We start from the raw sequence: 26,490 nt of genomic DNA, 5'->3' as shown, positions 1-26,490 counted from the left end.
AGCAACCTAGTGAAGAATCCATGTGATGGTTTATGTAGGACCAATAGCTCTGTATCACCTCACAACTCTGCTAAATGTAACTGTGCCCTACTCTCTGCACTCTCTATAGCATCTGTCTGAACCAGAGGGATAAACCGTGTGTAAGTGGCTTGGTGTTAGATACCATCTCAACAGCAGTTTAGAATTTGTTTCTAGTGTGGAGTTGGAGATAGAGATTTGTTTTGAAAAATAAACATATCTCATTCCATTGTGCTTTAGAAATACTAACAGTTCTTCTTTTCTTTGATTTCAGGAATCCCAGCAATGTAGTGCCCAGATTAATGTTACAAAAGAGGCTAAAGTTTATTCAAGTACTCAATGTTCTCTGCGAATTCTGGTAAAATCTAATATATGTATTCTTTAAAATGTAATAGCTAAAAGCTAGTGTTTTTTTTATAAATAGAGGTTTTCCTATTTTTTTCTTTGTTAACCTTGTCCCTAATTATAGATACCACCATTAAAAAAATAGCATAATATTTTGGACCAGTTACATGCTCCTTTGTCGAACAACAAACAAGAAACCTCACCCAAAATATTGTATAGTCACAAACTCACTATTCAAACATTAGATATCTGTAAAGGAACATATACAGCACGCTAAACACCAATCATGTGAATGCAATCACATGGCAGTTGCAACACTAGACCTAAAAATAATGATTTTCAAATAATACATTTATGTGTAATAAATGGGGCAAAAAAAAATACATATAAGGGTAATAAAATTATTCATATATAATTTTGTAAATCTAATAAAGCGGATCCATATACACAATGGCAATAACTTACATTGGTGTTTATAAATCATGGCAAACACATTTAATATAAGAAATAAAAGGCTAAGATCTCCTGTAGCAGCACATTTATTAGCCAACTTATGCCTAGATTACGAGTTTTAAGCGCTATATGGAAATTAACGAACGCAACAAAAGTGGCGTTATTTACTCCCCTATAGCGCTGCCATTACAAGTTTTAAAAAACCTGGCTTGTGCGGGCAATATGGGGTTTTTATGCTCCATACCGCACCAAAAACAAGCGCTGACTTGCTCGTGCACGCTTTCCCAATAGACATCAATGGGGAGAGCGGGTCAGAAAAAAGTCTAACACCTGCGATCGCGGAAAGAAAAGCTCCGTAACGCAGCCCCATTGATGTCTATAGGGAAAGAAAACTAACGTGTAAACCTAACACCCTAACATAAACCCCACGTCTAAACACCCCTAATCTGCTGCCCCCGACATCGCTGACGCCTGCCTACAGTTATTAACCCCTAATCTGCCACTCCCGATATCGCTGCCACCTAAATACAGTTATTAACCCCTAATCTGCCTCTCCCGATATCGCCGCCTTTATACTAAAGTTATTAACCCCTATTCCGCCGATCCCCGACATTGCCGCAACTAAACAAAGTTATTAACCCCTAAACCTCTGGCCTCCCACATCACTATCACTAAATAAACCTATTAACCCCTAAACCGCCAGCCCCCCACATTACAACAACCTAAATTAAACTATTATCCCGTACACCTACCCCTAAACCTAACCCTAACCCTAAACCTAACCCTAACGTAACCCTAGCTCCCCCTAACTTTAACATAATTAAAATAGATCTATATTAAATTTACAATTATTAACTAAATAATACCTTTTTTTTTTTTTTTTTTTTTTTTAATAATTTTTATTGAGGTAAATATATAGACATCACTACATTCATAAGGTAAAGTACACTGCTAGCAAACATTACATATTTTTCAGGGTTGTACATTCTCAATATGCATCTGACATAAAAGCAAAGTATCCCAGTATCAACAACCTAGTACAACCCCCTTGGTATCACAGGCACATTATACAATATTTAGATATATCTACCAAGTAAGATACATTATACTATACCAAGTTGAGTATAACCCTCTAAAAACAATATAGGGCAGGAGCCCTTGAAATGTAAGTAGCAATGTCTGTTATACACACAAGATAACTTATAACATAGTACCTCAGTTTTTTCTATTTTAACCGGTTTAACCTGACGCACCTCCTCCACAAAGTACGAAGTCCCTTATGGACTTCCCTTCCCTTTAATAATATTCAGTCGGAGGAAGACTCCATAGACCCCTACTTGACCTTCAATGAAATAAATCATTAACATATACTCTCCACAGGTAAGCAGCACTAAAGGGAATAAAAGGTATGAGCTTCAGAGGGAAGCACCCTTTAATAGGCTAAAAAAGCTCTATAGGAGGTACTGCGCGCGCCCCCTGTGGAGCAATTACAGGTCCATAGTAAAGAAACTACATAAGTGGGCCATTATACACATAGTAAGAGTAAGGATGGGCAGACACTTCTCAAATCTGCCCTTAGAAATTACCTTGATGGGGGGGGGGAACTAATGTTGTGTGTGACCTGCTCCTTCTATATAGAAATATTCTCTGTGTGTATTATAAGAACTATAGAACTATATACATATAATCAAATACAGGGGGTATAAGCAGATAACCAGGTATAAATCAGCCCTAGGGTACAAAAATTCAAAATTCTAAAGTTAGGTACATGCACAACTGGCACAGATATAGGAAAATTTAACTTATCCCTTGTTCTAGCGAGGTTGGTTATGTAGTGCACCTCATTAATCCAGAAGGCAGACAGTAATTTATGAGCTGTTTATACATAGACTAGAATAGGTGCTTCATAAAGCAGGCATTCCCATATATAGAATATCTGCCCTGGAGAATATAGCTGCCCCAGACTAGCCTTGGAATGACACACAATCAATTGGATATGTAGCACATGTCTAAGAGAACGTTTAGAGTATATAGATATGATGCTTCTCCAGGGGAAAATATAGTATAGTATAACATGTACAAAAACACATTTCAAACTTATAGTTTTGGCCCTAGGGCCATCAAAGTTACCCATAACGATCGGCAAAGAAAGGGGATGCTACAATTCTAGCAGGTATGGCTGCTTATATATTTAGTATTTAGTATGGGGGTGCAGACCGAAGTTATGGGCACATTCTTAACTGTTGCCTAATGTACTTCTATGACTTATGGATGCATACTAGGTAAACACAAATTTAAAAAAAAAGAGAAAACCAACTGAACATATACGTAAATGTGCACCCCCTCACAGAGCACAACATAATATCGCTAAGCTCCATTCATTATGACACAAAACTATTTGAAAAAATACATGTTAATGGTATTGATCATGTTTGTATAATTTGAGCTCACATATAGCCTAAACAAATGAGCAGTAAAATTAATAGCACAAGCAATCTACCGTAAGAACTACCTAATTGGCTATCAGGCGCTATGCATAATATAATTCACTGCAATGGGGCGCACCTAAGATTTTTGTGAAGGCCTAACTTATGATCTATGTTGAAAATGTCACTGAAAATGTCTCTCAAGCATAGTGTAGATTTATAAATAGGTGACCTAACTAATAGTGGGGACAGTATAACAGTCTCATATTTCCAGTCCATGAGTCCTTGTAGATACTTAATTTGACCAGGATATCCTAATAGCAAAGTCTCATGAGGGCACCAAATTTGTAATCCTCCATGAGGCGTTCCGGCAACCTAGCCCACACCTTGTCTATTGTAGGGACTGCCCGGAGGTCTGCAAGGTCTCACCGCACTCCAAGGGGTATCTGACACCGATCTGACTCTGAGACCCGCTGGCAATCCAGGGCCCCAGCAGAGCAATGACTTCCCGCTGCTATCCCCCACCAGAGAGCCGGCCGCATCTCCCCGGTTAGGGACCAGAGCAGACAGGGGGCTTGCACAGGGTCCCTGCTTCACACTGACCTGCATATCTGTAGCAGCATGCGGGTCCCAGTCCTCCAGCACATTACCACAAAATTGGAAGTGTTCTGCGTTCACCTCTCTCATGCTCCCTGGTATCTTCTCCTTGTCTGCACCTCCCCCAGGAGGGTCCGGAGCAAAAAATAAAAAGCCGGTATGCCGCTGTGCACAAATATTTGAGGTTGGGATCGCTTTTACTTGTATAGCCTCCGATTCTTCCATTTTTTATGAGGCCTTTCGTGAGACTCAGTTATCCCCATCTGCTCATGAGTGCGTCCCATGGAGTAACTGAGGCAGTCCAATCTAGCGCACATCATATCTTCAAAATCAGACATCCAAGTCTGTATTGCCACATAGATCTCTTCCATGCTTAGTCGGGAGATTGCAGCTTATTCCAAAGACTGCGATACAGCAGGGGTTCCCAATCTCCTGCCGGGGGGGTTAATGGAGGCGGAGGCCTCAAAATAGATCCCGGTATATTGGGGCTGCGTGGTACAACAATAAAGGGCTCAAACTAAGCAGACTTCTGATATATATTCGGTTCTGAGGTCCAGAACCCTCTTGGTTCCAAGTATTGTAGGTTATTTTAATAAAAATTCTCAGGAGGTAGGAGCAGCTCAAAATATGCGACCTAAGATGGCCGCTGCCCGGAAGTCCCCCCCAAATAATACCTATTTAAAACTAAATACATACTTACCTGTGAAATAAAACCTAACGGCTAGATTTAGAGTTTGGCGTTAGCCGTCAAAACCAGCTTTAGAGGCTCCTAACGCTGGTTTTGGGCTACCGCTGGTATTTAGAGTCAGTCAGGAAAGGGTCTAACGCTCACTTTCCAGCCGCGACTTTTCCATACCGCAGATCCCCCTACGCCATTTGCGTATCCTATCTTTTCAATGGGATCTTTCTAACGCCGGTATTTAGAGTCGTGGCTGAAGTGAGCGTTAGAAATCTAACGACAAAACTCCAGCCGCAGCAAAAAGCCAGGAGTTAAGAGCTTTCTGGGCTAACGCCGGTTCATAAAGCTCTTAACTACTGTGCTCTAAAGTACACTAACACCCATAAACTACCTATGTACCCCTAAACTGAGGCCCCCCCACATCGCCGCCACTCTATTAAATTTTTTTAACCCCTAATCTGCCGGCCGCACACCGCCGCCACCTACATTATCCCTATGTACCCCTAATCTGCTGCCCCTAACACCGCCGACCCCTATATTATATTTATTAACCCCTAATCTGCCGCCCCCAACGTCGCCTCCACCTACCTACAATTATTAACCCCTACTCTGCCGACCGGACCTCACCGCTACTCTAATAAATGTATTAACCCCTAAAGCTAAGTCTAACCCTAACCCTAACACCCCCCTAAGTTAAATATAATTTAAATCTAACAAAATAAATTAACTCTTATTAAATAAATTATTCCTATTTAAAGCTAAATACGTACCTGTAAAATAAATCCTAATATAGCTACAATATAAATTATAATTATATTGTAGCTATTTTAGGATTAATACAGGCAACTTTGTATTTATTTTAACCAGGTACAATAGCTATTAAATAGTTAATAACTATTTAATAGTTACCTAGTTAAAATAATTACAAAATTACCTGTAAAATAAATCCTAACCTAAGTTACAATTAAACCTAACACTACACTATCAATAAATTAATTAAATACAATACCTACAAATAAATACAATTAAATAAACTAACTAAAGTACAAAAAATAAAAAAGAACTAAGTTACAAAAAATAAAAAAATATTTACAAACATTAGAAAAATATTACAACAATTTTAAGCTAATTACACCTACTCTAAGCCCCCTAATAAAATAACAAAGCCCCCCAAAATAAAAAAATGCCCTACCCTATTCTAAAATTAAAATAGAAAAGCTCTTTTACCTTACCAGCCCTTAAAAGGGCCTTTTGCGGGGCATGCCCCAAAGAATTCAGCTCTTTTGCCTGTAAAAAAAAACATACAATACCCCCCCAACATTACAACCCACCACCCACATACCCCTAATCTAACCCAAACCCCCCTTAAATAAACCTAACACTAAGCCCCTGAAGATCTTCCTACCTTATCTTCACCACGCCGGGTATCACCGATCCATCCAGACTCCGATGTCTTGATCCAAGCCCAAGCGGGGGCTGGAGACGTCCATCCTCCAGCTGAAGTCTTGATCCAAGCGGCGGCTGAAGAAGTCCATCATCGGACAGAAGTCTTCATCCTATCCGGGCAGAAGAGGAGATCCGGAACGGTAGACATCTTCATCCAAGCGGCATCTTCTTTCTTCTTACATCCGATGACGAGTGGCTTCATCTTCAAGACCTCCGGCCCGGATCCATCCTCTTCTTCCGACGTCCTAAAACCGAATGAAGGTTCCTTTAAGGGACGTCATCCAAGATGGCGTCCCTCGAATTCCGATTGGCTGATAGGATTCTATCAGCCAATCGGAATTAAGGTAGGAAAAATCTGATTGGCTGATTGAATCAGATTGAGCTTGTATTCTATTGGCTGATCGGAACAGCCAATAGAATGCGAGCTCAATCAGATTGGCTGATTGGATCAGCCAATCGGATTGAACTTCAATCTGATTGGCTGATTCAATCAGCCAATCAGATTTTTCCTACCTTAATTCCGATTGGCTGATAGAATCCTATCAGCCAATCGGAATTGAAGGGACGCCATCTTGGATGACGTCCCTTAAAGGAATATCCATTCGTCGGTAGTCGTCGGGAAGAAGAGGATGGCTCCGCGTCGGCTCGTCTGAAGATGGCTCCGCTCCACTCCGGATGGATGAAGATTGAAGACGCCGCTTGGAAGATGACATCGCCCGGATGGAAGACTTCTTCAGCGCCCCTTGGATGATGACTTCTGCCGCTCCGGATCTCCTCTTCGGTTCCATTGATGGTCGGCTGGCTGAAGACGACTCAAGGTAGGATGATCTTCAGGGGGGTAGTGTTAGGTTTTTTTAAGGGGGGTTTGGGTTAGATTAGGGGTATGTGGGTGGTGGGTTTTAATGTTGGGGGGGGTTGTATTTTTCTTTTATAGGCAAAAGAGCAGAATTCTTTGGGGCATGCCCCGCAAAAGGCCCTTTTAAGGGCTGGTAAGGTAAAAGAACTTTGAACTTTTTAATTTAGAATAGGGTAGGGATTTTTTTTATTTTGGGGGGCTTTGTTATTTTATTAGGGGGCTTAGATTAGGTGTAAGTAGCTTAAAATTGTTGCAATATTTTTTAATTGTTTGTAACTTATTTTTTTTATTTTTTGTAACTTAGCTTTTTTTATTTTTTGTACTTTAGTTAGTTTATGTAATTGTATTTAATTGTAGTTATTTGTAGTTAATTTATTTAATTAATTTAATGATAGTGTAGTGTTAGGTTTAATTGTAACTTAGGTTAGGATTTATTTTACAGGTAATTTTGTATTTCTTTTAGCTAGGTAGTTATTAAATAGTTAATAACTATTTAATAACTATTCTAACTAGCTAAAATAAATACAAAGTTACCTGTAAAATGAATATAAATCCTAAAATAACTACAATGTAATTATTAATTATATTGTAGCTATCTTAGGGTTTATTTTACAGGTAAGTATTTAGTTTTAAATAGAAATAATTTATTAAAGTATAGTGTAGTGTTAGCTGTAATTGTAACTTAGGTTAGGATTTATTTTACAGGTAAATTTCTCTTTATTTTAGCTAGGTAGCTATTAAATAGTTAATAACTATTTAATAGCTATTGTACCTAGTTAAAATAAATTGAAAGTTACCTGTAAAATAAATATAAATCCTAAGGTAGCTACAATATAATTATTATTTATATTGTAGCTATATTAGGGTTTATTTTAAAGGTAAGTATTTAGTTTTAAATAGGATTAATTTATTTAATAAGAGAAATATTATTTAGATTTATTAAATTAATATTAGTTAGGGGGGTGTTAGGGTTGGGGTTAGACTTAGGTTTAGGGGTTAATAATATTATTACAGTGGCGGCGGTGTAGGGAGGGCAGGATAGGGGTTAATAAATTTATTATAGGTGGCGACGGTGTAGGGGGGCAGATTAGGGGTTAATAAGTTTAATATAGGTTGCGGCGGGGTCCGGGAGCGGCGGTTTAGGGGTTAAACTATTTATTTAGTTGTGGCGAGGTCCGGGATCGGGGGGATAGGGGTTAATAACTTTATTATAGGTGGCGACGGTATAGGGGGGCAGGATAGGGGTTAATAGGTATCATGTAGGTGGCGGCAGGGTCTGGGAGCGGCGGTTTAGGGGTTAATACATATATTATAGTTGCGGCAGGGATCGGGAGCAGCGGTTTAGGGGTTAACATATTTATTATAGCTTGCGGTGGGCTCCGGGAGCGGCGGTTTAGGGGTTAATCAGTTTAGTAGCGTGGGGGTGGGCTCCGGGAGTGGCGGTTTAGGGGGTAATAACTTTAGTTGCGGCGGTGTAGGGGGGGAAGATTAGGGGTGTTTAGACTCGGGGTACATATTAGGGTGTTAGGTGCAGACATCTCCCATAGGAATCAATGGGATGTCTGGCAGCAGCAAACATGAACTTTCGCTATGGTCAGACCCCCATTGAAACCAGGTACTGTGGGCCGTAAAAGTGCCGAGCGTACCTGCTAGTTTTTTGATAACTAGCAAAAGTAGTCAGATTGTGCCGCACTTGTGTGCGGAACATCTGGAGTGACGTAAGAATCGATCTGTGTCGGACTGAGTCCGGCGGATCGAAGCTTACATCACAAAATTCTACTTTTGCCGGCATCTAGGGCTTGATAACTTAGGCGAATCAGCCTCGCCACAAATACGCTGCGGAATTCCAGCGTATTTGAGGTTGACGGCTTGATAACTACCCCCCTATATGTTAACTATAGCAACATATTGTTTGATAATAAAATAAAAAATAAAAAACATCATAGAAATAGATTATTCATCTAAAATATATGTGCATTACACACAGTGATTTTGTATGTTCTACTAATAAAATAAAATGTCATGAGAATTGGAATATATGTGCTGTCAACATCCAAATTATAGTCTGGTTTAAATATATTATGTATATATGTTGATTAAAAAAATATATTAAAAAATGTACCTTATAAATGCATATCCATAAAGAAATTATTGTTGTCAGCATCACTTCAAGAATTATTCGTAACAAATCACTTTTATTAAAAATGACATTAATAAAAAAATAATAAATATAACATTTAAAATAAAATATTTATTTTATTAGGATAATTATGATTTCTGAAGATCATAAAACAATTATTAAATAATATAATAGGACAAATACGTCAGAATGATAACACAGCCCCTTTGGAGCCATCTGACAAGGTGACATAGTGCATCACAGTCCTTGGAGGGAGTTGACAAGGGCAAACAAAGGCCAACATAGCCCCTTTGGAGTGATCTAAAAAGGTGACATAGTGCATCACAGTCCTTGGAGGGAGTTGACAAGGGCAAACAAAGGTCAAGACAGCCCCTTTGGAGGGATCTGAAAAGGTGACATAGTGCATCACAGTCCTTGGAGGGATTTGACAAGGGCAAACAAAGGTCTATACTATAAAGATTAATAATTACACATTAACTATGTTCTTCAAAGCTAAACCATGTAGATCTAAAATAAAATGATAACTCTATATACAAATCATTATTTCTTTAGTTTATGACACACAGGGAAAGGGGCTGTGACTGAAAAAGGCAAATAAATGCATATTTACATAATTCATATGCAAAATATTGACAATATCATTTTTAAAAAAAAAAAACATTTGTATGACAATTTAAAATAATTTAAATATGAAACATTTATATTCATATACAAAATAAAATCTTTCAAAATAAAGATTTTTTAATTAAAATAACATTTCTGTAGAATTAGATCAGTATAATGTCCCTTTTAGAATGTATAGTCTAATGTTGATTTTGAATGATACTTACATCTGTGGTTGGGAAGGAGAACAGGATACCCAGCCCGGGGAAGATAAGGATCAAGGAAAAGGGGTTTGCAGGGAGGATGGATGGGGCAAGGTGGGGCACGCCCAGGTGAGGAAGGTGGGGCCTGGACAGGTGGGGCAGGGCCAGGTGAGGAAGGTATGGCCTGGACAGGTGGGGCATTTACATTTCATGAATCAGATAGAGCATGCAATTTAAATCTAATATATAATTTACTCCTATCATCATGATTTATTTATTTTCTTGCTATCTTAATTATAAAAAGAAAGAATCTAAGCATATGAGATGTGTCATTTTATATTCAGCACCTGTGTACCAATTTCTGATTGTTGTCTAAATATAGCCCCCAACTGTCAAGCACTACCCAGGTGCTGAATCTAAAATGGCCCAGCCCCTAAGATTACATTCAACTAAAGATAGCAAGATTATGAAGAATATCTTAAAATACGAGTAAATTATGAATATGCTTACAATGGAATTATATATAAGAATCATGAAATTATCATTTTAACTACACTTTACATTTAATTAGAGGATCTGTATTCATATAGTTCAAAGTGTATGTATTTAGCAATGTTTTGTACAAATTTGTAAGCCAAGAGTGAAGTATAATGAGACATACCAGACTTGGACAAACCCAAGGTTTAGGGTCCAGCACCAACATCCATATCTGTAAAATATTAAATCAAGATTGGATATCATTAGTAAAAATCATAACAGACATATTTTTTAATTTTGATAAGGTAAATCATATTTTTAAATATGCATGTGAGTTCATTGTTTATTAAAATGTTTGTATAAATGAGCAGAGCAGAGATGAGTCCCTAGTTTGGATTTGCCATAAAGTGAACTTAAAGGGACAGTCTACACCAGAATTGTTATTGTTTTAAAAGATAGATAATCTGTTTATTACCCATTCCCTAGTTTTGCATAACCAACACAGTTATATAAATACACTTTTTACCTCTGTGACTATCTTGTATCAAAGCCTCTGCAAACTGCCCCCTTATTTCTGCTCTTTTGACAGACATGCATTTTAGCCAATCAGTTCTGGCTCCTAGGAACGCCACGTGCATGAGCACAGTGTTATCTATATGACACACATGAACTAACACCCTCTAGTTGTGAAACTGTCAAAATGCCCTGAAAGAAGAGGCGGCCTTCAAGGGCTTATAACTTAGCATATGAACCTCCTAGGTTTAGCTTTCAACTAAGAATACCAAGAGAACAAAACAAAATTGGTGGTAAATTGGAAAATTGTTTAAAATGACATGCCCTATCTAAACCATGAAAGTTTATTTTGGAGTAGATTGTCCCTTTAATCACAACTATTCTGAAAATGATATATATGTTAAGGAAGGATTGATATTTACGATTTTATTCAATGTTTTATATCTCTGTTTGATCCATTTATCAAGGCACTATCAAAATAGAAGGTTGAATCAATGACCCCATGTGTTAAATGGACAGTGAATCAAATAATACAATCTTTTTATTCAAATCCTTAGTTTTATTTCTATATTTAACTTAAAATAGAATTTTCTTTTACATATCTTTGTATTTATGTTGCTATCATGAATTTTATCATAATCCTAGATAGCCTCACATGTTATTTTCTTATACTTTGATGTATGCCTCTTATGTTAAAGGGACAGTTTATTCAGAATTAAACCTTTATTAATTACATAGGAAATGCAATTGCTACAAAATGTATAGTTTACTTGTAACATCAAATTGGGTTTGCTCTCTTGGTTTTCTTTGTTAAAAGCTAAAAACAGTTTCTGCTCATATGCTATTATCAATATCCTTGAAATGCTAAGCTTATTTCAATGCATTTTGCACTTTTCAACAGCTAGAGGGCGTAAGTTCATGTTTGTCATTCAGATTACATTTTGACCACACCCGTGGATTTACAAGGGAGAGGGCAATGATTGACTAAATGCAAGCCTGTCCAAAACAAATAAATAAGGGGTCAGTCTCCAATGGCTTAGATACAAGCTAATCACAGAGTTAAAATGTATCTTATAATAAATGTTATTTTATGAATAAAACTGGATTTATAAAAAAAGGGATCATGTATGTTTTTAAACAAAAATTTATGTTGTTGACTGTCCCTTTGAGTCATTTTATGTATTCTTGCATTGATATCAATTGTTAGACATTTATGTTATTAACTTTCGATTCCTAGTATAGATCCTTTTAGTTTTAATCTTGGAACTCATGATACTGTATTTTATTTTATCAATGAGCATTGCGCAATAATTAAAAGCGTAATTGCGCATCCGTGATTATTATTTTATTTCGATCTAGTAGTGTGATGAGTATATTTTAGATCTGTTATTAATATATTAACAATTGTGTGTATCACGATATTCTGATGTAGGGCAACATGTACTAGGCCGTCAATTAATCCGACATTGTAGACACAGGCGAAATGGTGTCCGCTGTTACTATGTACTAAAAAAAACACTCAGAAATAGACACGTCTAGCCCGCCGCGAGCAGTGGTGGACTATTGATAAAATTGACGCCTCGCTCGCCGCGACTAATCTAATTTACTTAAATGTCAGTAGAATTGTATGGCCAATTATTAACACGTCGTGACAGGCAAGGTGTCAGAAACGTCATAGTAGTCGCGGGAACAGAATTTGGCTACTATAATAGTGCAACACGTCTTAAGAATTTTATTATTGTTCAAAAAATTTTGATCAGTTCATTTTGTGCGTTATTTTTGTAATATTTATTTACAAATTTGATATGGCTTCATCTGGATTGGATTCCCAGACTTCAAAATCCAAGAATCCTCCCTTTTCTCAACAACAAAATGTAGGTTTGATTGATATGATTATTGACTCTTATTATATGTGGATGCCGTGTGAAACAGACTAATTTTTCAAGAAAGAAGATGATCTGGCAATGCATAAGCGATACAGTTAGTGCCCAGGGTCCTGGAAAAAAAGACGTGGAACAGCTCAAGAAACGTTATAACGACATCAAACATTTCACAAACGCAAAATTAGCCAAAGAAAAAAATTCTGCACGTGCTACCGGAGGTGGAAGAGCATATGGGGCTGACTTAAATGACTACGAACAGAGGCTTGTTCAGCATCTAGGGCCTGAGATCATCACCGGCATAACAGACGACTGTGACAGTGATTTGAGAGGTAAATGTATAATGTAATAATTGACGCCAAATGCTTGCAAAATATCGATAGATGTATTTGTCCAATATTATTGTTGAAAAATAACCTTATTTGTCTTCCTATAAAAGAAATTAGCTGCCTACGTAAGTTATGTTGCACATAGGCCTCAATGAATTTGATTCATAAAATTAATGACACAAACTCTCCTTCTTCTAACTAATCGATTAGCAACATTTTCTTCAATATTCTGTCTACTAGACCGAATTTGCATCACACGGAGAAGAAACAAATAGAGAAGTGTCTCCATAGCTAAAGAAATAAACAATGTAAGTACAATGATGATATTACTGCCTTTTATATAGGTCTAGACTGGTGTCTACATTGACTTTCCTATTGTTTTGTACCTTGCCAGCCACCTAAAAGGTGGTGAGGCAAAAATAACGAGGTGGTAGTGAAAAATGTAGCGTGCGGCTAAATAGATTTTTAAGTACATTCGTTTATTGTGAGTTGGTGGTCAAATCTGTCTATTTACATAGAAAAGTTGAATGGTAGCGAGGTTTAGCAGATAAGTATGCTCGCAAGTTTCAAAATACGGGCTTGCACATAGTTGACGGCTTTGTACATATCCGTGTGCGAGTTTTGACGTGAAAATATTTGCGGGAAGTTCGCTGACTGCTTAGTACATGGAGCCCATCATGTTTAAAAATATTTAATGATGCAAAATAATATTTACAAGTTATGTAGTAATCGATATTCAGTTGATAAAATGATGGAGGATAGGGAGTTCATGGATGCGCACTTTCGTTATATCTTTGTGAAGCATAATCGTCATTGCGCAATAAATATCATTATTCCTATATAATGTTTGACATATCAAATTTCATATGTATATCATCCTAGTTAAAGTCTGTTGTCAATTCGAGATATGTTGAAAATTTGACTGTATACACATTGCTTAAATATATACTTAAATATTAATATATTATATGAAGTCTGATCTTTACCTTGTTCAGCCTCTGTTCCGCTTGTTCCCAGGTCACCGATTTGAGGAGCACTGTCCTTCGGGTCGGGACTCTCAGGAGTATCAGCTGGGGGCTGAGAGGGGGTCAAGGACCGCATGCTTGCAAATGCAGAGGGGAATCGGAGTCTGAGGAAGCTCATAAAGTCTCCTCATGTTCTTTGAGGACTAGTTTTCGTGGGGGTGGGCCCGTATCCTCACCTCTCCGTGGGAACAAGCCCACTCCTTCATGAGGCAGAATTTATTCCGCAAACGTAACCTCATATTTCCCAATCTCCTACACATTTGCAAGGGTGTCCTCTTGATGTCTGCCACCCCAGTAACTGAGAGAGCGACAGATGCCCAGATGGAATTTTTTACTGCCAAAGTCATTGACCTCCTCTGAGCCCCATAAAGCTATGGATAAAAGTCCTTGATGGCGTACACCAGTGCTGCACTCTCCCTGGCTGAACCTGGGAAGCACCATATTGCTAAACAGGCTTTAGAGAACTGACAAAAATGGCTACGTGTAATGGACTTTAATATGGAGAAGTAAACATGAGATACACCATGGGACATGGTATCTGTACATCTCATTGGATAAAATAATGTAATTTTGCTAGCATGTCTGTGAGGCAATACTGACTTAAGTCATGTTTGTGTGATGAACTCTGATCGGCCGTTACTTAATGGTTCATGGATTCATATCTTTGTAACTTACATAGACATACATCCTAGGGGTGCTATGACTACATTTGGCATGTAGACTTTTCTTTATAATTTATAAGAATGTAATGCATATGTGACGCATAAATAATATACTGCATCCGTTAACTATTAAGGAATTTGGTTTACATTTGACTGTTGAAATATATTTTATTTAATATTCAATAAGTAAATATTATCCAGTCACATTAGTAAATGTTTATTTAAACATGTCTGTTCGAATTGGAAATTTCAAAGTTTAATATTGATCAATAGATGTGTAACCTTTGACAAAGCCGAAAGGCGAAACATGTCAGGGCATACTGAGACTCCGTGTCTCTTTTTTAACTTATAGCAGTTGTGTGAACAGGAGAATGAGTGTTTAATTAGAAAATATTAATTTAAACCAGTGTGTGTGTGGGTGTATGGCTTACGGATAATCTAATTTCAGTGTTGTAACAAACTCCCTGTTATATTGGAGCACTCTTAGAGTATTAACCAACTGACTAGTAGCACTTAATCACAAGCCACTCCAGAACAAGCGGGGGTCCGGTGCAACTTCGGGTATTTACCGAGGACACGCTCACTTGTATACCAGTCTGCAGTTAGCTCGAGAATCGAGCGGCAGCCTACTTGACAGATTACACCGTTATGGTCAATACTATATTAGTGTTATATATATATAGATGTTGGTATGTGGATGTTTGAACTCACAGTTTAACTTGCAGCAATTAAAATCACACTATATTAACCCGGAACTATCCTAGCCAGGGTTTTATATATATATATATATATATATATATATATATATATATATATATCGCTCAATACATTTAACGGAAACCTTGGGGATCCCCAATATTAACCGAGGTAATCACACAAGTGCCCTACTCCTGACAACCCCTTCATTTACTGTGACAGATATGGTCAAGTTTGATGTTCCACACTGATGCTTTCAGCATATTGCTTAAAGTGTATCAAACCTACTATGGTAATATTCCTATCCGAGTATAGTTTTTCAGGATCCTCAGATTTCTCAACATAGTGGTTTTACTTATACTGCTTCATCATGAATAGAGGTATCATAGATCCTGAGATTTTTACGCATAGTGGATCTGCTTACGCAACAAAATACTTACATATTATATATACCAATCTGAAAATGCGGTAATTTGTAGGAGTACACAATATTAATCTTAAAGGGGCACACCCGCATTACAAGTATGTACTCCAAACTCTATTGGGTCCTTCATATAAGTGTGCAATTATTATACTAGTCAACTCAGTAATTGAACGTCAGTATATCAGAATGATGTATCACTTAAGTTATTAATACTAGTGAATTTCATTTATCTTTCCAATAGTAACAACTGGGGGTAACTAAACATTGTTACACCTATGTGAGTTCCATTTGATTCCTTTTTTTGGATCATTTTTATCCCTGAAAAGGGTATATGACTTATTAGGAGTACTATATACAGGATATTTGGGGAACTCCCAATATGAAGCACTGAGAATAACTATAACCCAGTCATACATAAGGCAGTTATTATTTCCAATAACTTCCTTTCTAGAAGAGTCCATTTGTGAGTGCAATATATTAGCATTTAACTTCAATAAATACATTACGTATTCACTCACACAACAATAAAGGTTGGTGATTACACCATTCACACTGGCAGAAGTTAGGGGAATGGCAGAGCCGTTCACTATATAAATTAGTTACCCACAATCCAGCCTTTATTTGACACCCAGCCATTTATTAACTCCTCTAGAGCACATACTTTGGTTCGATTCTCCCACCTGGGTATATATTTTTCGTCCCAGTGGCAATCTCTGCCACGAGAATACAGTCATTCACTCTCACACCAACTGTGGTTTTTAATTTTTCATTTTGTTTTTATAATTACATTAATAAAGGTTAAAGTGTCAGTAAACTTTAAAAATAATGTTATATAATTCTGCACATAGTGCAGAATTATATAACATTATATTAGCCAAACATTTATAAAACATAATTTCCCCTGTGACAGGAGCGAGCTGCACTTAGTCTTATGGCGTGGTCGGGCCGGGCTGTGACTATACAGCTGGCCCGATGCACTGAGTAAATATAACAGACCCGCTCAGCAGAGTACAGAGAGCGGGTCTGTAAAACAGCGGGGGGTTTTTTAATTAATAGGGGAAATTATGTTTTATAAATGTTTGGCTAATATAATGTTATATAATTCTGCACTATGTGCAGAATTATATAACATTATTTTTAAGGTTTACTGTCCCTTTAAGTTTTAATTCCCCATTTGTTTGGGCCTCTTTTCCTATTGCAGAAGTAGTTGCATTGTTACCCAGTGCTGCTGAGTGCTAATAAAGTACATTCTTTCAATTGCTTTTGCAATTGGTGTTCTCTAGATGTGTAACCTTGTTCAATTTATTTTAAACTCTGTTAATAATTTCTTTTAATCCTGAATGTTAATATTGTATGTATTCCTGTGTGCTTAAATAAATATTGTGACTCATTCAGTGCTTCTTTCTTAATTTATTTACATTCCCAACAATGCACATCGATTGTGTGTTAAGTGACAGAAATGCGAATCTCGTGTTGAAAAATACGTTTACCACTCTATATTTCACTAATGGTGAAATGCATTATTTATATTTTAAATATACATTACTTTTATAAATTAAAGGGACATTTAAAAAAATAATTATTGTCATTATTTCACATAAATCAAATAGAGCACGTATTTCTTTTAAATATTGACATATAACTTCTTTCAGTCTTCTCGAGCGCTAAAGCCGGGGGGAAGCCCGTCGTGGCCCTGTCTCTGGACGCTGAAAAGGCATTTGACAGGGTCCGATGGGACTATGTCTGGGAGGTGCTGAAGACATTTAGATTTCCAAAACCAGTTATTTCGGCGATTAGGGTTTTATATTCGTCTCCATATGCAAGGGTCAGAGGCACCAGTTTCTGCTCTCCAGAGATAACTATATCCAATGGTACAATACATGTGTGCCCACTTTCATCTCTGATATTTACTTTAGTAATGGAGCCCTTCACCCAAGAAGTCTGAAACTCAAAGTCAATTACAGGGGTACCATTTGATAGTCATGAGGAAAGAATAGTACTTTTTGCGGATGACGTTACTCTTTTATCTACCCAATCACTTCCATAGACTCAGTTTTTAAGCTGATTGAGCAGTTAAGGAGATATAGCTATTACAAAGTCAATCCCTCTAAAACCAAGGTTTATTTAATCAATTCCAACCTGGCCCAGTTCAGGGAGCTACAAGCACGCTATAAATTCCACTGGTCTCTGGAAAATTTAACACACCTAGGTATTAATTTAAGCAAAGACAGTGACAACACTATAAAACTCAACTTTGATACACTCATACGTGAAATTAAATCTCTTATAGTGAAATGGGATTATAGAGAGATTTCCTGGGTTGGAAGAATTGCCACTACAAAATTGTCTCTGTTACTAAAGGCTCTATATATCTTCTGATGTCTCCCTCTGAATGTGCCATAAAAAATCTTACAACAGATACATCACAAGAGGGGGCTTCCTTCCCGAATGTGTTTATGTATTATGAGGCAGCCAGACTGACTCATATAGTAGCTTGGGGCCAAAGACAAGACAGAGCAGGTTGGTATAGACTGGAAGAATTATCTATGCCGAATGGCTTAGAATTGGGCCAGGCCATATGGGTCCCAAGACATAAATCGTTTACCCAGCTAATTGATAACACTATAGTTAAACAGAACATAGCTATATGGCACAATCTCAGACATCGTACTGAAATTGCCCCTCATCCCTCCCCAATCCAACACTTAAATAGCCTGCTTTGGGGCTTCCCAAACATACCTACAGACTACTGGAAGGGTCTCAATAGTGTTCTATTAAAAGATCTATATGTAAATAATAATCTAATTACAGTGGCACAAATCTCCCAACTTCAAGAGAGGAATTCTCCTTGGCTTCAGTTTGAGGCATGCAGAATCCTTAGTCTACTTAAGTCGTGGAATTTCCCAAGGTTCAGCCTGAGGGATCTCACTAAATGGGAGAAGAGGTGGGTTAGTGGAAAAGGTTTGAGACGGCCCCTTTCATTTCATTACAATGCCTTACTGAAAGAATACTCTATAGGTATCCCTTGGCAGATTAAGGCATGGTCACATGAACTAGATATCTTAATACCTGAACAAGACATTTTTAGGGCACTCACACTCACTAAAAAACACTACACTGTGTAAATGTATTTGAAGTATATATTAAAGTTCTATTGAAGTGGCACAGAACACCTGTGAGACTTTCTAAAATGTTTAGTTTGGTCTCTCCGCAACAAGGAACGGATATCCATATATGGTGGACGTGTCCGAAATTAGCATCACTGTAGAATGAAATAAAATCCTTACTACATTCTCTCAATATACACATAACACTCTAACCTCAAATAGTCCTATTCCATATTTTTGAGGAAAAACTTTCTGTTCCCACAAAGAAAATTTTAATATATGTGATGGCAGCTGTCAAGCTATGCATAGCCAGAGCTTGGAAACAATCTTACCGTCCCTCTCTTACAAGGGTCCGTGATATAATAAATCATTTTGCAACTATGGAAAGATATGTACATAAAATGCAGGACTCCATAGACCATTACTGGATGGTCCGGAGTAACTGGTTCCAATTATAACATAAACACTTATAGGTTGAGATAATGAATAGTGCATATGTGATGGATGTACTGTTGTTTTGTATACTTAAATATGGCTATTTGCTCCTATCTGTCTTCACATGCTGTTTTAGTGTTATTTTCATCATGTGTGTACTGTAATCATTTTACCTCAATAAAAAAAATAAAAAAAATATTCACATATACTTAATTAACATAAATCATTCTCATGGTGGAGCAGCTATGCAATACTGGGAAGTATTTAAAGATATCTGTATAACCATTTAAAATATGCATTGTTGGCCACCCACAAATAAGCAGATAGCTCCCAATAATGCTTTGCTGCTCATGAGCCTATGTAGATCGGTTTATCAACTACAGATTCCAAGAGAATTAAGCAAATGTGATTATCGAAGCTAAATGCAGGCTTTTTTTTTTATAGATGATTTTTTATTTGAGGTAAAGAAAAATGATGACATACAAATAAAGCATTACAGCACATTACATTGGCATTATACAATTGCCTGCAACAAAGTACATTGATTAAGTTGCTCATTAAAATCACATATGTAAAAAACAACGTATGCTATCTAAATGTCAAGCTGCTAGTAATGCTTATAGTTGCTGTAATAAAGAAGAGAGAAAAACACTTCAACAGTATGCCAGTGAGAGGAAGAAAAAAAAACAATTGTATCTGAACCTCAGATTTTAGTTGGAATCACACTGAGAATAAGTAATGTCAAACTAAAGCCCAGAATGAACAGTAAATAAACAGTAATAAATGGCTGATAAGATATGCAGATAAAAATATTAAGTAAAAGAAGATCAAGGCCTCTTGATTCTGGGCTTTTAGGGTAAGGATTATTAGTATTATGGTTGAGGTATAAGAAAGGTAAACCGCTTAATTCGTACTCCATAACTAGGAGGTACATTACATGTGGGGGGGGAGGTGGTTATTTGGATTGCTAACAACATATCTAAAACAGAGTCGACATAGGATACAATATTGTTTGACATGAGGTTGGAAAAACAAGAACATTGTTTGCCAGATATAACTATATACCTACATAATTACACATGAGGCCACTTTTGGACCTCCCAGCACAGTATAATCTAAAACACTAGAGTAGGTAAGCTGAAAATAGAAGAGACCACTCTTGGGCCTCCAAAAGAGGACCACATTTTTTGCATAAAATATAAGAGAATGATATAAATCAGCTACTAGTATCATGCATGAGTACAATTATACACTGTGGGATAATAATGATAAAAAAATATATATATTCGGGGCCTAGTCATCTGATCCTCTGGTGGAAACAAACAGTAATATTAGCAGACACTATAACGCGGCGTGAGGGGCCGCACTGTCCTCAAATATAGCAGGCTGCCTTAGAACTTTGTAGGCCAATACGTGAGCGTGATCGCATCTGATTGTGGCTAACTGGAAAGTTACTCAAAAAAAAAAAAATATAATAAAAAAAAAAAGACTTTGAACGCAGCAATACAGACAGCATAGTGGTCCCTGAATAACGAAGCCCAAATATAACTGGATTAGGTACAAGGGGGATTAAAAGCTCTGATAAAAAGAGAAGGAGGTAAGAAAAATATCACCTCCTTAACTACTGTGAACGTTTCTATTGAGGGAAAAACAACACAGATTTGAAAGAATTGCCCTTTATGTCATAGAATGCGAGCCTTTATGAGTGTAATGTCTAGTAAAAGAAACGCTAGACTGCCTAAAGCCACCCAATCTACCATAATGGAAAATTATCTAATTGCTAACGAACCTGCAGCAACCACAGGGAAACCTGATGCACATCCAAAAGCAACCACAGCACAAATTCACAACACTGACACTATCGGCTAGATTTGGAGTTTGGCGGTAAAAGGGCTGTTAACGCTCCGCGGGTTTTTTTCTGGCCGCACCATAAATTTAACTCTGGTATCGAGAGTTCAAACAAATGCTGCGTTAGGCTCCAAAAAAGGAGCGTAGAGCATTTTTACCGCAAATGCAACTCTCGATACCAGAGTTGCTTACGGACGCGGCCGGCCTCAAAAACGTGCTCGTGCACGATTCTCCCATAGGAAACAATGGGGCTGTTTGAGCTGAAAAAAAACCTAACACCTGCAAAAAAGCAGCGTTCAGCTCCTAACGCAGCCCCATTGTTTCCTATGGGGAAACACTTCCTACGTCTGCACCTAACACTCTAACATGTACCCCGAGTCTAAACACCCCTAGCCTTACACTTATTAACCCCTAATCTGCCGCCCCCGCTATCGCTGACCCCTGCATTACACTTTTAACCCCTAATCTGCCGCTCCGTAAACCGCCGCCACCTACGTTATCCCTATGTACCCCTAATCTGCTGCCCTAACATCGCCGACCCCTATGTTATATTTATTGACCCCTAATCTGCCCCCCACAACGTCGCCGACACCTACCTACACTTATTAACCCCTAATCTGCCGACCGGACCTGAGCGCTACTATAATAAAGTTATTAACCCCTAATCCGCCTCACTAACCCTATCATAAATAGTATTAACCCCTAATCTGCCCTCCCTAACATCGCCGACACCTACCTTCAATTATTAACCTCTAATCTGCCGACCGGAGCTCACCGCTATTCTAATAAATGTATTAACCCCTAAAGCTAAGTCTAACCCTAACACTAACACCCCCCTAAGTTAAATATAATTTTTATCTAACGAAATAAATTAACTCTTATTAAATAAATGATTCCTATTTAAAGCTAAATACTTACCTGTAAAATAAATCCTAATATAGCTACAATATAAATTACATTTATATTATAGCTATTTTAGGATTAATATTTATTTTACAGGTAACTTTGTATTTATTTTAACCAGGTACAATAGCTATTAAATAGTTAAGAACTATTTAATAGTTACCTAGTTAAAATAATTACAAATTTACCTGTAAAATAAATCCTAACCTAAGTTATAATTAAACCTAACACTACCCTATCAATAAATTAATTAAATAAAATACCTACAATTACCTACAATTAACCTAACACTACACTATCAATAAATTAATTAAACACAATTGCTACAAATAAATACAATTAAATAAACTATCTAAAGTACAAAAAATAAAAAAGAACTAAGTTACAGAAAATAAAAAAATATTTACAAACATAAGAAAAATATTACAACAATTTTAAACTAATTACACCTACTCTAAGCCCCCTAATAAAATAACAAAGACCCCCAAAATAAAAAATTCCCTACCCTATTCTAAAATACAAAAATTACAAGCTCTTTTACCTTACCAGCCCTGAACAGGGCCCTTTGCGGGGCATGCCCCAAGAATTTCAGCTCTTTTGCCTGTAAAAAAAAACATACAATACCCCCCCCCCCAACATTACAACCCACCACCCACATACCCCTAATCTAACCCAAACCCCCCTTAAATAAACCTAACACTAAGCCCCTGATGATCTTCCTACCTTGTCTTCACCATGCCAGGTTCACCGATCCGTCCTGGCTCCAAGATCTTCATCCAACCCAAGCGGGGGTTGGCGATCCATAATCCGGTGCTCCAAAGTCTTCCTCCTATCCGGCAAGAAGAGGACATCCGGACCGGCAAACATCTTCTCCAAGCGGCATCTTCTATGTTCTTCCATCCGATGACGACCGGCTCCATCTTTAAGACCTCCAGCGCGGATCCATCCTCTTCTTCCGACGACTAGACGACGAATGACGGTTCCTTTAAGGGACGTCATCCAAGATGGCGTCCCTCGAATTCCGATTGGCTGATAGGATTCTATCAGCCAATCGGAATTAAGGTAGGAATTTTCTGATTGGCTGATGGAATCAGCCAATCAGAATCAAGTTCAATCCGATTGGCTGATCCAATCAGCCAATCAGATTGAGCTCGCATTGTATTGGCTGATCGGAACAGCCAATAGAATGCGAGCTCAATCTGATTGGCTGATTGGATCAGCCAATCGGATTGAACTTGATTCTGATTGGCTGATTCCATCAGCCAATCAGAAAATTCCTACCTTAATTCCGATTGGCTGATAGAATCCTATCAGCCAATCGGAATTCGAGGGACGCCATCTTGGATGACGTCCCTTAAAGGAACCGTCATTCGTCGTCTAGTCGTCGGAAGAAGAGGATGGATCCGCGCTGGAGGTCTTCAAGATGGAGCCGGTCGTCATCGGATGGAAGAACATAGAAGATGCCGCTTGGAGAAGATGTTTGCCGGTCCGGATGTCCTCTTCTTGCCGGATAGGAGGAAGACTTTGGAGCACCGGATTATGGATCGCCAACCCCCGCTTGGGTTGGATGAAGATCTTGGAGCCAGGACGGATCGGTGAACCTGGCATGGTGAAGACAAGGTAGGAAGATCATCAGGGGCTTAGTGTTAGGTTTATTTAAGGGGGGTTTGGGTTAGATTAGGGGTATGTGGGTGGTGGGTTGTAATGTTGGGGGGGGGGGTATTGTATGTTTTCTTTTACAGGCAAAAGAGCTGAACTTCTTGGGGCATGCCCCGCAAAGGGCCCTGTTCAGGGCTGGTAAGGTAAAAGAGCTTGTAACTTTTTAAATTTAGAATAGGGTAGGGAATTTTTTATTTTGGGGGTCTTTGTTATTTTATTAGGGGGCTTAGAGTAGGTGTAATTAGTTTAAAATTGTTGTAATATTTTTCTTATGTTTGTAAATATTTTTTTATTTTCTGTAACTTAGTTCTTTTTTATTTTTTGTACTTTAGATAGTTTATTTAATTGTATTTATTTGTAGCAATTGTGTTTAATTAATTTATTGATAGTGTAGTGTTAGGTTAATTGTAGGTAATTGTAGGTAGTTTATTTAATTATTTTATTGATAGGGTAGTGTTAGGTTTAATTATATCTTAGGTTAGGATTTATTTTACAGGTAAATTTGTAATTATTTTAACTAGGTAACTATTAAATAGTTCTTAACTATTTAATAGCTATTGTACCTGGTTAAAATAAATACAAAGTTACCTGTAAAATAAATATTAATCCTAAAATAGCTATAATATAAATGTAATTTATATTGTAGCTATATTAGGATTTATTTTACAGGTAAGTATTTAGCTTTAAATAGGAATCATTTATTTTATAAGAGTTAATTTATTTCGTTAGATAAAAATTATATTTAACTTAGGGGGGTGTTAGTGTTAGGGTTAGACTTAGCTTTAGGGGTTAATACATTTATTAGAATAGCGGTGAGCTCCGGTTGGCAGATTAGGGGTTAATAATTGAAGGTAGGTGTCGGCGATGTTAGGGAGGGCAGATTAGGGGTTAATACTATTTATGATAGGGTTAGTGAGGCGGATTAGGGGTTAATAACTTTATTATAGTAGCGCTCAGGTCTGCTCGGCAGATTAGGGGTTAATAAGTGTAGGCAGGTGTCGGCGACGTTGTGGGGGGCAGATTAGGGGTTAATAAATATAACATAGGGGTCGGCGATGTTAGGGGCAGCAGATTAGGGGTACATAGCGATAACGTAGGTGGCGGCGATTTGCGGTCGGAAGATTAGGGGTTAATTATTTTAAGTAGCTTGCGGCGACGTTGTGGGGGGCAAGTTAGGGGTTAATAAATATAATATAGGGGTCGGCGGGGTTAGGGGCAGCAGATTAGGGGTACATAAGTATAACGTAGGTGGTGGTCGGCAGATTAGGGGTTAAAAATTTTAATCTAGTGGCGGCGATGTGGGGGGACCTCAGTTTAGGGGTACATAGGTAGTTTATGGGTGTTAGTGTACTTTAGGGTACAGTAGTTAAGAGCTTTATAAACCGGCGTTAGCCAGAAAGCTCTTAACTCCTGCTTTTTTCAGGCGGCTGGAATCTTGTCGTTAGAGCTCTAACGCTCACTGCAGAAATGACTCTAAATACCAGCGTTAGAAAGATCCCATTGAAAAGATAGGCTACGCAAATGGCGTAGGGGGATCTGTGGTATGGAAAAGTCGCGGCTGTAAAGTGAGCGTTAGACCCTTTAATCACTGACTCCAAATACCAGCGGGCGGCCAAAACCAGCGTTAGGAGCCTCTAACGCTGGTTTTGACGGCTACCGCCGAACTCTAAATCTAGGCCTATGGCTGCCCACACAAATTGTGTAACCAAGGAGGATATCAGGCTCCTTTCCTCAAAAGAGGATATAAAAGAAGCCATGAGAGACTTTAAATCAATGTTTCATGAACTAAAAAGAGACATCACAGCTGTGGACCACAGAGTCACCCAGATTGAAGAAAAACAAGAGGCCCTTAGCTCTGACCTTCAACATCAGGCCAGCTTTCTACAGGCACAAGAGGGTACTGTGCACACTCTATTAGAGCGTATTGAAGATCTTGAGAACCGCAGTAGGAGGAATAACCTCAGACTGAGAGGAGTTCCTGAGACGATAGAGCCTCCAGCGATTCAAGAATATATTCAAGACTTTGTCAGATACCTTAAGAATGAGGATTCCGACGCAGAGATTCAAATAGAAAGAGCTCATAGAGCACTGCGCCCTAAACCCCCAAATAGGGCCCCCCCTAGAGACATTGTTTTGAAGTTACTCTCTTTCAAGGAAAAAGGGGAAGTATTAAGACTAGCTAGAAACAAACAACAGATCGAATTCAGAGGAGTGGAAATACAGGTCTACTCAGACTTAAGCCCGACTACTCTTCAAAAGCGTAGAGATCTTAGATTTGTTACGTCCACTCTAAAGGCTAACAGGATTCCATACAGGTGGGGTTTCCCAACCAGCCTCATTGTTACCAAGAACAATGTTGCCCATGTCCTCAAAACCCCTGCTGATCTGCCATCCTTCAATCAAGCTCTAGGCCTTAACATCAGACTTCCTGAGAAAACCTCTGGGGCCCAGGAGGGCCCAGCAGTTGAAGGCCACAACGACATCCAACATCTCCCAAGCTGAACTGGGTGATCAATATGTCACCATTTCTCTGAGACGGCATGGCCTTCTTGGCGATCACGCCGTGCATATAAGTAGAACTCTTATATTTGGACAATGAGGATCGTTTCAGATAAGTTTAAATTTATTGTTGTTAACACTTTGTTATGCATATATTAGGAAATCTCCTTCCCTTTAGGTTATTTTAAAAATCTGCCACCATACTGAGGTTCATTGCCTAATTATATAATGTCAGCTAAAGTGGTATCACATCAGAGGCTGCACTAA

General features: G+C 38.0%; 1 protein-coding gene across 1 annotated transcript in view; it reads left to right on the top strand.

Annotated features, from left to right (window-relative positions):
• LOC128656335 (kininogen-1) overlaps positions 1-26,490 on the top strand; it is a 386,172-nt gene that overhangs the window by 262,760 nt on the left and 96,922 nt on the right. Inside the window, exon 6 of the mRNA XM_053710185.1 lies at positions 293-376. Coding sequence (XP_053566160.1) covers positions 293-376 — 84 coding nt within the window. The remainder of the gene's footprint in view (positions 1-292; positions 377-26,490) is intronic.

The sequence above is a fragment of the Bombina bombina genome, chromosome 4 (assembly GCF_027579735.1).
Source record: "Bombina bombina isolate aBomBom1 chromosome 4, aBomBom1.pri, whole genome shotgun sequence".
Classification (NCBI taxonomy): Eukaryota; Metazoa; Chordata; class Amphibia; order Anura; family Bombinatoridae; genus Bombina; species Bombina bombina.
This window is presented reverse-complemented; position numbering and strand designations above follow the sequence as displayed.